A 10,999-nucleotide genomic window follows, 5' to 3' on the forward strand; every position below is an offset into this window, starting at 1 on the left:
GTGCTGCCCCTTGGCTGAGTCTGGCTGGGGTGGACCTGCCAGGGGGCTCCCAGCCCCTGCCATGCTACAGATGACCCCTGAGGACCAGCATAGCATGGGGGGGGAGGGAGTGGGGCCCAGGCCATGGGGCCACCAGAGGCGTGTGGGCAGCCATGTGGGATGTGCCGGGGGCTCACGGCTGGTTCGCCTTCCAGGAGAGGTAGGAGTTCCACACGATGGCAACACACTGCACCACGGCCAGCCTGAGGGCAGACAGGAGGGGCCAAGAGGTCAGAGTGGGGCAGTTCTGTGTCAGCTCAGCAGCTTGGGGTCCTGGGGAAGCCAGCCCATGCAGGGAGGGGTCCAGTCTCCTGCCCTGATGCCCCAAGGGTCAGGGTCCCTCTCCCCAGCCCAGGCAGCAGTCCAGGCTCCCAGTGGGACAAGTCCCAGCCACCCCCACCATCAGGATGTAACATCTCCCTGGGGCAGGGGCAGGAGGGGACAGAGTAGGTGCCAGGACACCACCCTCCCCCCATGTAGGCTAGAGCACAGGGCTTGGGGCATGGTTTGGGGGTCCAAGGAGCAATGGCCTAAGGGTCATGGTGCTGGAGGCCAGGGGCACAGGGGCAGCTGGGAAGTGTTGGGCCAGTGGAAGGAGGGGCAGGTGTGGGGGGACTTGCATGGGGTACAAGGCATGCTAGGGTGCTTGGGCTGGGTAGGGGACAGGATGCATGGGGTTATTCTGCCTGGAGGCCTGGACAGGGCCAGGGGGTGCAGGAAGGGGAAGGCACCTGGGCTAGGAGGGTGCTGGGCTAGCAGTGGGAGGGTGCAGTGTGACCTGCTCATACCTGTAGTTCAGGGGGATGAAGTAGAAGTTGGCAACCTGCACTGCCGGCCAGATCTGGGGGAGAGGCATAGCGGTTGAGGGGCATGGAGGCCTTCACCCTACCCCAGGGCCCTGGGGCAGTGGTGTGGCCATGTACCCTTCCCCTCCTGCCCATTTCCCCCACCCCAGCACTGGCTCCTACCCCACCTCCCTGGGCCTCCCACCAGATTTGGGGAAAGCCCACTGCAGGCTTCTGCTGGGAGACCAGTGATAGGAGCAGTGGGCTCCATGGTGGAGCCCAGTCCCTGGGGCTGGGGGGGCACCCAGCCTCATGCCTAAGCATGAGCCCCAGGGTGGACTGGGCCTTGCATGTGATAGTGCAGGGGGTGCACTGCCAGCCCACTGGAAACCAGTATGCACCAGTGGGGGGCAGAGCTTTCAGTTGCCTGCTACGCAGGTCTAAGCGCTTGTTCCATGATCACCTGGGCGCAACCCCGCTCCCCTTCCTCAGGCACTTACATAGTAGTTGGTGACAAGGGCATCAGCATAGTCCTGCAGGCAGAGAAGGGCTGGTCAGTGCTCACGTGGCCCCTTGGGCGAGCCCCACCCCTCTTGGGCCCAAGGCCAGGGGCCTGCAGAGGTCATGTGGGGGATGAGGGTTCCTGCTATGGTCCCCGATGAATGGCTGCTTAGGATGTGGCTGCAGCAGCCACTCATCCTGTGGCAAGCAAAGCACCCCCCACCCCATGCTGTGTGGGCCAAGCCCCCAGCTCTTGGTACCTAGGTCTGGATTTTGGATGGGGATGGAAGAGCCACGGGCAGGAAGGGTTCACTCCCAAGTACCTGGCACCTGGGGACCATGATTAGATCTGGGTGTGGGGGATGCCCTGCCCTGAAGTCCCCTGTCCAGCCCAGTGCAGCCCAGCCCCAGAGGATCATGCCCCAGGGCAGGGGGTAATGATGGACCGCCCTGGCCCTGTAACTCTGATGTGAGGCAGCCCATCTGGCCACAGGTTTGGGTGCTCTCTGCAGCAGGCAAGACCTCTGCTCCCCCACACTGCCAGCAAGTGCCTGTAGGAGTGGCAGGCCCCCTGGGGACATGGGGACTCTGCCCACAGCTCTCAGTGGACAAGTGCCCTGGGCAGCCATGCTCACTAGCCTGCAGCCAGACAGGGGGCTGATGCCCATTGCCTGCCTGCTGCAGCAGTCAAGGGGGATGCTGTCCTGGCAGGGCAGGTTGGGGGCAGTCCACTCCACTGGGGGTGCTGGGCTGGAGGGTGCAGGCAGGGAGGCCCACTCTCCTGCCATGCCAGGAGGGACAGACAATTGGCCCTATGACTCACACCAGGGTCACCTGTTCCCGCCGTGAATCACGCCCAGACTCACTGACTCAGCCGCTTGCGTTGGTTTTGGGAGATCTGGAGGCCTGAGCCATCAGGGTAATGGCTTTGGGAGAGGCAGCCAACAGCAGTGCCTGGCGCACCCTCACCCATGGGACCTGTGCCCAGCACCTGCCCCTGCTCCTATGGGGCCAAGGGATGCCCCTGCTGAGCCTCCCCATTACCTCCACTGGGGCCTCCTGGTCCGCATTGCCAAGGTCAGGGAATGGTCTTGCAGCAGTCAGGCTGCCTCTACAGAGGACGGATGGACAGGGCACTGCAGCCACCCAGCCTCAGCACCTGTGGGGCTGAATGCAAAGGCACTGGGCCCAGCCCTCTGCCCCCAGCACAGCCCCAGGGACTCACCCGCTGGATCTTTTCCCAGTTCTCTTTTGCAGACAAACTGTTGACCGCACCAGCGATGGCAAGGAAGCTGCCGAGGAAGATGGGGGCGAAGCCAACCTGTGGGGGAAGTGGGTGAGTGCCACAGGGCAGGGCTGGCCCAGAGCATCCCTGTGCCCTGACCCCCAGCCCCTACAGATGGGTAATGGGGATCTGTGGAGCACTGGGGTGGTGGGGTGGGAGTGAGGGGGTGGGTCCAGGCTGCCTCAGGCTAAGCACATGTGGCTCATCAGTCCTAGCAGAGTTGCTTGCATTGGTTTTGGGAGACCTGGAAGCCTGAGCCATCATGGAAATGGCTTTGGGAGACAGTCAACAGCAGTGCCTGATGCACCCTCACCCATGGGACCAGTGCCCAGCACCTGCCTCTGCTGAGACTCCCCCTTACTCCCACTGGGGTCTTCCTAGCACCCTGTGGGGCTAGGGCGTGTATTGCCAAGGGCAGGAAATGGCCCCACAGCACTTGGGCTGCCCCTACAGAGGACAGGAATGGGCAGGGCATTGTGGCCACCCAGCCTCAGCACCTGTGGGGCTGAATGGAAAAGGGCTGGGTCCAGTCCTCTGCCCTCAGCACAGCCCCAAGGACTTGGCCAGAGCAGAAGGGAGTGCAAGACCTGCTGTGCTGAGTATTTGAACCACTGGGAAACGATGCCTCCAGTGCCAGGGGGGCTGTGAGGCTCACAGCGGGGGACTGAGGCTGGTCCTGCCCAAGCCCAGAGGACACCTGGCACCTGCACACACAGGTCACAGCAATGCCCACCCCCGCCCCATGCATACCAGCCCTGCCCCTCCCCACGAAGGCAGCACCCACCTGGTCCAGCACCATCTTCTTCACGGCCACTGTCTTTGTGGTGCCAAGGACAAGCCGATCCAACAGCTTGTACCAGCCTCCCAGCACAGGGCCCTGTGGGGAGCTGGGAGTCAGCAGGCTCCACCAGTGCTTGCACCACTGCCATGGGGCAGGGGAGGGCACCAGCTTGCACCATGTGCTCCTGTCTGCACTTATGGCTCCTAGCGCTACAGCCAGGGCCAGTGGATGGAGGTCCAGGCCCTGCCATGGGCACAGCCAGGGCAAGCAGCCTCTGCAGCAGGACGGTCCCTGGGGGCAGCCAGAGGGTACCCCCCCCACACACACTCCCTCCAGCTGGTTCCTGTCCTGCCCCATGGCAGGGCCCTGCTGAAGGCATGTAGCTTGTAAGCTGTGTACTGGATACCCTGGTCCCTGGCTCCTCTAGTTGTGGCTGGTGGCTCCGATGTGCTCTGTGCCCTGGCAATGTGGCCCTGCCCCAACCACCCAGCTGGATTCCACAGGTGCTGCCTGCCCCATACGCCTGTTCACGGGGGGGGCACTGTCCTGGGCATGGGGGTCTTGGGAGCAGGAAGGGGCAGAGGCTGCCTGCCTAGCACTGCTCCCAGCCACTCACTACTGCAAAAGCAGCAAGCTGGGGAGTGCCACAGCAAGATGGGGCAGGCAGGCAGCTCCTGGTGTAGAGCCCCAGGGCAGCAGGGTGGGACCAGCTGGGAGCCAGAAAGAGCCAAACTCAACACTGCAGCTGCTGCCTGGCAGGAACAGGGAGTGGGGTGGGGACCGGGGCACCCACAGTGGCTAGTACTGCCCATGGCTCTGGCTGGCTGGTCCAGGCTCCAAGAATAAAGCTGGGAGCTGTTCCAGCCTCAAGGAACAAGGCTGCCAGGGTGTCTGAGTGGGACAGCAGGGAGCAGGCTTCTTGCATAGGCCTCTCTCTGCTCAGTGCCTGGCACAGGGGCCAGCTGCAGAAGATATGTCACTCCCCATGCCAGTGGACAGCAAGAGGCATGGACCCCTCCCTAGCCCTGGAGACTTCACTTATCCCCCTTACCCCCTCAAGCCTGGCAAAGCCCATGCCAGAGGCTCTGGTCCCAAAGCCCTGGTGGGGTCTTTGGCCACAGCTCTGCACAGGGTGGCACCGTGAGGCCCAGGTGAGGCTGGGCTGGGCACTCACCACAAAGCAGAAGCCGATCGCCATCATCCTCAGGGTCCTGCGGCCACTGTGCCCCCTCAGGCCTTTCTGCTCTACCAGCTGTTGAGAGACCACATCTCCAACGCCCATCAGGGCCCCTGGGCAGAGCACGGACACAGTGATGAGACAGGGCTGTGCCCACTTGCCCCTCCAGGGAACTGCCTGGCTGGGCCAGACCATGGCAGCACCAGATATCCAAGGCAGGTGAACCCACTGTCACTGGCGCAGAGTGACTTAGTACTTGGGAGACCAGCTGGTGGGGCCCATAGGCAGGTACCCAGGCCAGACCTGCAGCTGGGTCAGCCCTGCCAGAACCTGGCCACTTGCGAGAGCAGGGGACATCTGCCATGCCCAGGGACTGTCTAGCCCCTTAGACCCCAATCCAGTGCTGTAGCAGAGCCTGAATCAGTCTTGCCCAGGACCCAGCAGTCAGGAGTCCTTTGTCACCATTCAGTTGCCATGGGTTGCATGGGGGATAGCGGAGCCTTTCCTGAGCCCAGCAGAAGAGGCTGGGCTGGGTGCCAGCAGGCTGATCTGCTCAGGGGTCTGCGCCCTCGGAAGTATCACACTGCTCCAGCAGCCCTGTAAGGGAAAGAGGCTCTGGGGAGCTGGACACTGGAGCCAGAGCAAAGGGCGCAGGCACGGCAGGGCCCACGTCAGCCTCCCATGCGGGACAGAGGCGGCAGCTGCAGGGAGTGGAGAAGGGGGAACGGATTGGGGGGGAAGGGCTGCTTACCAGAGAAGCTGCCAGGGCCCTGGCCAGCACTAGCCAGGGAAGGCAGGAGGCTTCCCCAGCACAACCACCCATGGGGTAGGGGGACATGCAGGCCTGTGGGGGCACCCAGCCATAAGCTGTCACGGGCCATGGCAGTGCTCCTGAGGCCAGGAGCAGGCTGCATCCCACACTCATTGAGAACGCTGCAGCTGTGCCTGCCTCATTCATGGCAAGGGCAGGCAGGCAGATGGGGCTGCCTGCCAGGCGTGACGGACATGCGGGGCCAGTGCCAGGAGGCGCCCACGTCCCCTGTGTGGAGATGGATGTCCTGCGCTGCGGTGACTTCACCACTCGCTCACACCTGGACCAATGCCAAACCCCCACCCCCTGAACAGGGATTGCCCAGGCGAGTCGGTCATTAGCCCTGATTGATTTCCCTGTGCGATGGACACAGGGCAGGGGGCTGGCAGTGGCAGTGGGAAGGTTGGGGGCTACACCCATGGGGCAGGAGAACTGTGGACCCATCCCCCATGCACAGAGCCAACCCATCTCAGCATGGCATCTATGGCCACAAGCTGCTTCATGGGGCAACTCCAGCTTAGGGCAGAACAGTAGCCAGCATAGCAGCTGCCAAGAGCAACAGGCCAAGCTGCAGCCTGTGAACAAGGGATGTGAGGCAGCCTGGGGCTGCAGGGGCTCTACTCCCTGTGCTGTAGTGCCCGGCAGGCAGCTGGCGGGACCAGGAGGGATGCCTCTGCTGCCCTGCTGGCTGTGCCCAAGTCACAGCCAGGGCACGGGGATCGCCAAGGCTTCCCTGGGTGCTGAGTCCAAGGGTAGATATCCCAGGTAGAGCAGGCAGGGCCAGGGCAGACTCCCCAGCTTCTTGGGGGGTGTGGGGGCCTTGCCCAGGTGCGTGGGGCCCACTTGGCTCAGGGCAGTGCCTGGTGGAGCTGCGGCTGCTTCTCATTCTGGCCTTGGGTCTGGAAACAACCCAAGTTTAAGTAGGCCACGGTGTCTGCGGTGCATGCAGGCGCGATTAGATCATCATCCACCATCCATTTGCAGATTGCCCTCACCAGAAACGCCATGGCTGCTCACACTGGCATAGCCACAAGGTCATGGCTACAGCCATGGGCTGCTCCCCACACTGCCTTCCCCAGCTGCTCCACTCCCCACCCAAGACACACATTGAAGCACCCCTGCACCTCCTCTCCGGCCTGCCGGCCCTGCTACTGCAGGACGCAGGGACTGAGATGCCTGCCCTGGGTGCAGGCTGAACCAGGTCACCAGAGGACACTGGCAATTTTGGGATCATATGACCCCAGCTGACTTCCTGCCCTTTGGGCGGGGGGCTGGACTCGATGATCTTCCGAGGTCCCTTCCAGCCCTAATGTCTATGAAATCTATGAATGTGCTGGCACGTGGTCAGCACCCACCGTGATTGCCTGGCGCAGCTCTGCTGGTCTCTGCTGTAGCCCCTGGGTTAGCTGCCACATACTAGCTCCCCGCAAGCCCCCATATCCAGGCATCTCTCTGGGCACCAGCCCCACGGCACCCAGCAGGTAAGATGAGGCCAGTCCCATAGGGTGACAGTGAGGGGTCTTGGACAGCCCTGCTCTGGGTGCACCTGGTTCTGCAAGCTCACAAGGCTGGCAGCGCTCTGTGCCCACACTGGCTAGGACAGGACCTGGGTGGCCACGGAACAAGTGCCACAGCCCAGGGTCTCAGGCAGGACAAGGGAGAGCCAGTAGCTCTACCGTGCCTTCACCAAGGTCCCGGGAAACTGCAAGGGAGGAGGTGCTGCACTGTAAGCCAGGCCTGGGGTCCAAGGACTACATGGTACCCACACCCTCTGCGTGCCCATGGCAGAAGCAGCCCATGGGGTAGGGAGCTCCCATACAGCCAGGCCTGTCCACAAAGAGAAGAGATGGAGCCTCCAGCCACCTGCACATCAGACCTGCCCCAGGCCAGCCTGGCAACCTGGGGCAGAAGGGACAGCCCCTGGCAGGGAGGCCCCACTGCATGCCTCCCCCAAAGTAGAAGCCTCCACAGCCCACAGCACAAAGCCATGGTCCCAGGCACAGGCGCCTGCTTCCGAGAGCTAGACACTCTGCAGAGGCAAGAGAGTTTCTGCAGTGCAGCTGTGTCCTGCAGAACCTGCTTCTATGGCTGGCAGAACTACCCCCCATGATCAGGGACAGGTGCACAGGCTCCTCTGAGCTGCTGGCACCCAGCATGCAGAGGGCCAGGTCTCCCTCATGTCAGAGCCGTAGGTCAACGAGACCAGCTGCCCAGGGCTCTGCAGGCTCCTTGCCGGGGCCAGATGGAAGTTGTGTGGGCAACTGCCTGCACTGGGTCAGGAGCATCGTGGCCTGTCTCTAGGCAGCAGTGGGGCTAGGCAATGCCCAAGCCCCCTCCAGTCACACCCAGGATCCTGAGATTCCTGTGCCCCAGAGACACACTGACATTGTCTCATGGCCTAGCCCAAGAGATGGCTAGCAGCAGCAGCCCAGGTGCTGGGGGATGGGCCCCAGAAGGGCAAGGTAGCCTGGTGCAGTGGGCAGGCACAAGGAGCTCCACAACCTGAGGCCAGGTAAGAGGCACTGTCTGCCCCAGGCCAGGGGAATTAGGACACAACTGCAACACTGAGTGCCTGCAGCTCTGCTTGGGCCCTGCATAACCACTGCACCTGTGACCTGTGATGTGGACAACATGGAGAGGGTCCAGAGGAGGCCACTCGCATGACCAGGGGGCAGCAGAGCAGGCCCTACGAGGAGAGGCGACGGGACCTGAACCTGTTCAGCCTCCACAAGAGAAGGCTGAGGGGGAATCTAGTGGCCTGTTACGAACTAGTCAGAGGGGACCAGCAGGCATTGGGGGAGTCCCTGTTCCCCCGAGCACTACCAGGAGTGACCAGGAATAATGGTCACAAGCTGGCAGAGTGTAGATTTAGGCTAGATATCAGGAGGCGCGACTTCACGGTCAGGGCGGCTAGGATCTGGAACCAACTTCCAGGAGAAGTGGTGCTGGCTCCTACCCTGGGGTTGTTTAAGAGGAGGCTGGATGAACACCTTGCTGGGGTCGTTTGACCCCAGTACTCTTTCCTGCCATGGCAGGGGTCAGACTACTCAGGTCCCTTCCAACCCTAGAAACTATGAGACCCACACAGCCAGGCCACTGCCAGACCTGCCCGAGGCCAAGGCTGAACAGCTTTGCCTGGCAGCAGGAGTGTTCCTCAGGGGAGGGCACTCCTGGTTGCAGTGGGGGGCTCAGGTGCAGGCACTAGGGGTGACTGTGCTGGTGACCTCACATCTAGGGCACCACGTTGCAGACAGCCCTGATGCCCCCTGCTCCCTGTGCCTCACCTGGGCCTGCAGAGGGCCCTGCAAGCCCCGCACAGGCACACGTGGACAAAACAGGCAAACCCATGGTCAAGAAGCTACCACCAGGCTGGGCGAAGGAGCAGATGCCTGTCACAGTGGGCTGCTGCAGGGAAGGAGCTGTCATGTGCACAATACGCTCTGTCACGAGCCCACGCCTGCTCCATGCAGTGGGGCAGGGAGTACATCCAGGCTGGTGGCATGCACCACAGCTAGTTGGTGCACTACAGCAACCCCACAAGCTGCATGCTCACCTCTACCGGCAGGCATGACCTTCCCCTTGGCCACAAAGAGTGCAGGCACCTGCCTCTGACTCCATGGGCCTGGCCCCAGCTCCAGCCAACTCCAAGGATGGGACCTGGGCACCTGAGGCCAGCTGCTCTCCCCAGGGCTGTGCCTCCCAGGGGGTGAATGAGCTGATAGCAGTGTGAGGGAGGGGGGCCTGGGAGGGGGCAGTGTGTCCTTGAGGCTGGTGGAGACATTTGCGTGATTGGGCTGGCACACCTGGCCCTGTGCCAGCACCACGATTTATTCCACCTTCCGGGCAAGTGGCAAGGCGACAACCCTTTTAGGGAGATTAAATTGGTCCGGCAGGGTGCTGAGCGTGGGGGCTGAGAGCCATCAGCAGGCCCCACCCACAGGAGGTGCTCACAGACACATGTGCCATGCTCTGCTCAGCACACGGCTTCATGTGTGAGGGCAGGGCCCAGCATTGGGGCTCCCTGCCCAGGTGTGTGGGACAGGGGCCCAGGCAGGGGGGCCACCGCTTCCTGTGCTGGCTAGTTCAGGGGCAGGAAAACTCCTTGGGAACCTACACCCACCTGCGCATGGGGCTGGGATCAGCCCAACCGTCTACAGCTTGCAGAGGTCACCTGGGTGACTCAGCTACTGTGGGGCATGGCCCCATCATGTGGCCGCTGCAGACACACTACCAGAGGGGCTGCCCTGCGCTCCTGGTCCCTGTGGTCCCCCAGCCAGCCTGTGACTGAGTTAGGGACAGAACCCAGGTGCCCTGTGCCAAGTCCAGAGCTCCCCTGGGCTGCTGCCATCTCACCGCCCATGAGGGCTCTGGGCAAAAATCAGTGGCATAATATCCTGCAGCAGGGCAGGGCTGTTCTGCTCCCTGCACAGGCCCCGACCCAGTGAGAGGAAGGTCCAGCAGCTCCCTGGGCAGATGTGAGGCACTTACGTTGGGGAGCCCAGAGCAGGCTGGAGAGCAGCTGGCACGAGCCTGGCTGGTAGGGCATCCCCCCTATGCCTCCTCTGAGCCCCATGGGTTCAGCCCCTCTCAGCCCTCCCCGAGCCCTCTGCAGCTGCTGGCTTCTCGAGGGAGGGCGGGGGTGTCAGACCAGATGCGGTACCCAGGAACCTTAGGTCTAGTTCTGGGGCTGGGCAGGACCAGGCACCCTCGGCCCCTGAGCTCACACCTGGAGTCCCCCTGCACCTGCCACCCGCTGGTGACTCCTGCACCCCTCCCCAGGTGGGTTTGACCCCTTGGGCCTCTCCAGACACTGCTGGTATTGACCACCTGAGGCAGTTACCAGAATGAATCTGCACCAGCCCGTCCCAGCGCCTACCCATCTCGACCTGAGCAGCAGGAGGGGAGCTGAGGGCCCGGTTCTTGTCAGCAGGTGCCAGAGCCAGGGGAGACCAAGTGTCTGCCCGCAGGGCAGGGGCCAAGGGAGGCGCAGGTGCAACTACCCAGGGGCTCAGCACTAGCTCCGGACGGGGGGCAGCCGCCCCTGCCCCGCGTCCTGAAAATCACAAACTGGGGGTGGGGGGACGACCTCGTGGGACTCGCAGCCGCCGGGAAGGGCAGTGCCGAGGTCTGCGCCGCTCCCCGCCCCGGGTCCGGACACGCACGTGGCGCGGGCCCGCCCCCCTTACCGGCCGTGGTGATCTGCACTGTCCAGGGCCGCCGCGCCACGAGCCGCCCGTAGCCCCGCCACAGCCACAGCCAGCGCGCCGCCATGTCCGGCCTGCGGGAGCGCGCGTCAGCCCAGCCGGGCCCGGGGGGAAGGGGGCCGGGCCCGGGGGAGGGGTGGGGGAGGCCGAGGCCGAGGCGGGTCGCGCGGGGGTGCAGGTCTCGCCCCGCTGGGGGGGGGGGGCGGCGTCTCGGGGGGGGGGGTGTCACTGAGCCGTTGTCATGGCAACAGCGCCCCACGCCGCCCCGCCCGGAGTCAGCAGCCGCGGGGCCTGTTCCCGGCCGCTCACGTGGTGTCCCCCCGCCCCCGCCGTGGCGTCACTCACTCACCTGAATTACAACGTAGCAGTGACGTCAAAAACGGGCCGGCCGGGAAGTGACACGCCCCCCGGAAGCC

At 63.6% G+C, this 10,999-nt stretch overlaps 1 protein-coding gene across 3 annotated transcripts; it reads right to left on the reverse strand.

The window, feature by feature from the left end:
* Positions 1 to 20: 20 nt before the first annotated feature.
* On the reverse strand, positions 21 to 10,965 carry MPV17 (mitochondrial inner membrane protein MPV17). Of its 3 annotated transcripts, XM_090031318.1 has the most exons (8): positions 10,933 to 10,965; positions 10,566 to 10,657; positions 4,566 to 4,681; positions 3,395 to 3,487; positions 2,551 to 2,646; positions 1,325 to 1,357; positions 828 to 880; positions 21 to 242 (listed from the first exon to the last, which is right to left on the reverse strand). In XM_090031318.1, exons 2-8 carry the CDS (start codon positions 10,648 to 10,650, stop codon positions 173 to 175), a joined length of 546 nt encoding a protein of 181 aa, XP_089887444.1. In that variant the 5' UTR covers positions 10,651 to 10,657; positions 10,933 to 10,965; the 3' UTR covers positions 21 to 172. The 3 variants fall into 3 exon arrangements, with proteins under 3 accessions (XP_089887444.1, XP_089887443.1, XP_089887445.1); XM_090031317.1 differs by lacking the exon at positions 10,933 to 10,965 and having other exon boundaries at positions 10,566 to 10,913; XM_090031319.1 differs by lacking the exon at positions 10,933 to 10,965 and having other exon boundaries at positions 4,566 to 5,165; positions 10,566 to 10,913.
* Between the last annotated feature and the right edge of the window lie 34 nt (positions 10,966 to 10,999).

Source organism: Crocodylus siamensis, chromosome 1, assembly GCF_052110815.1.
Source record: "Crocodylus siamensis isolate JL-2025a chromosome 1, ASM5211081v1, whole genome shotgun sequence".
Lineage (NCBI taxonomy): Eukaryota > Metazoa > Chordata > Crocodylia > Crocodylidae > Crocodylus > Crocodylus siamensis.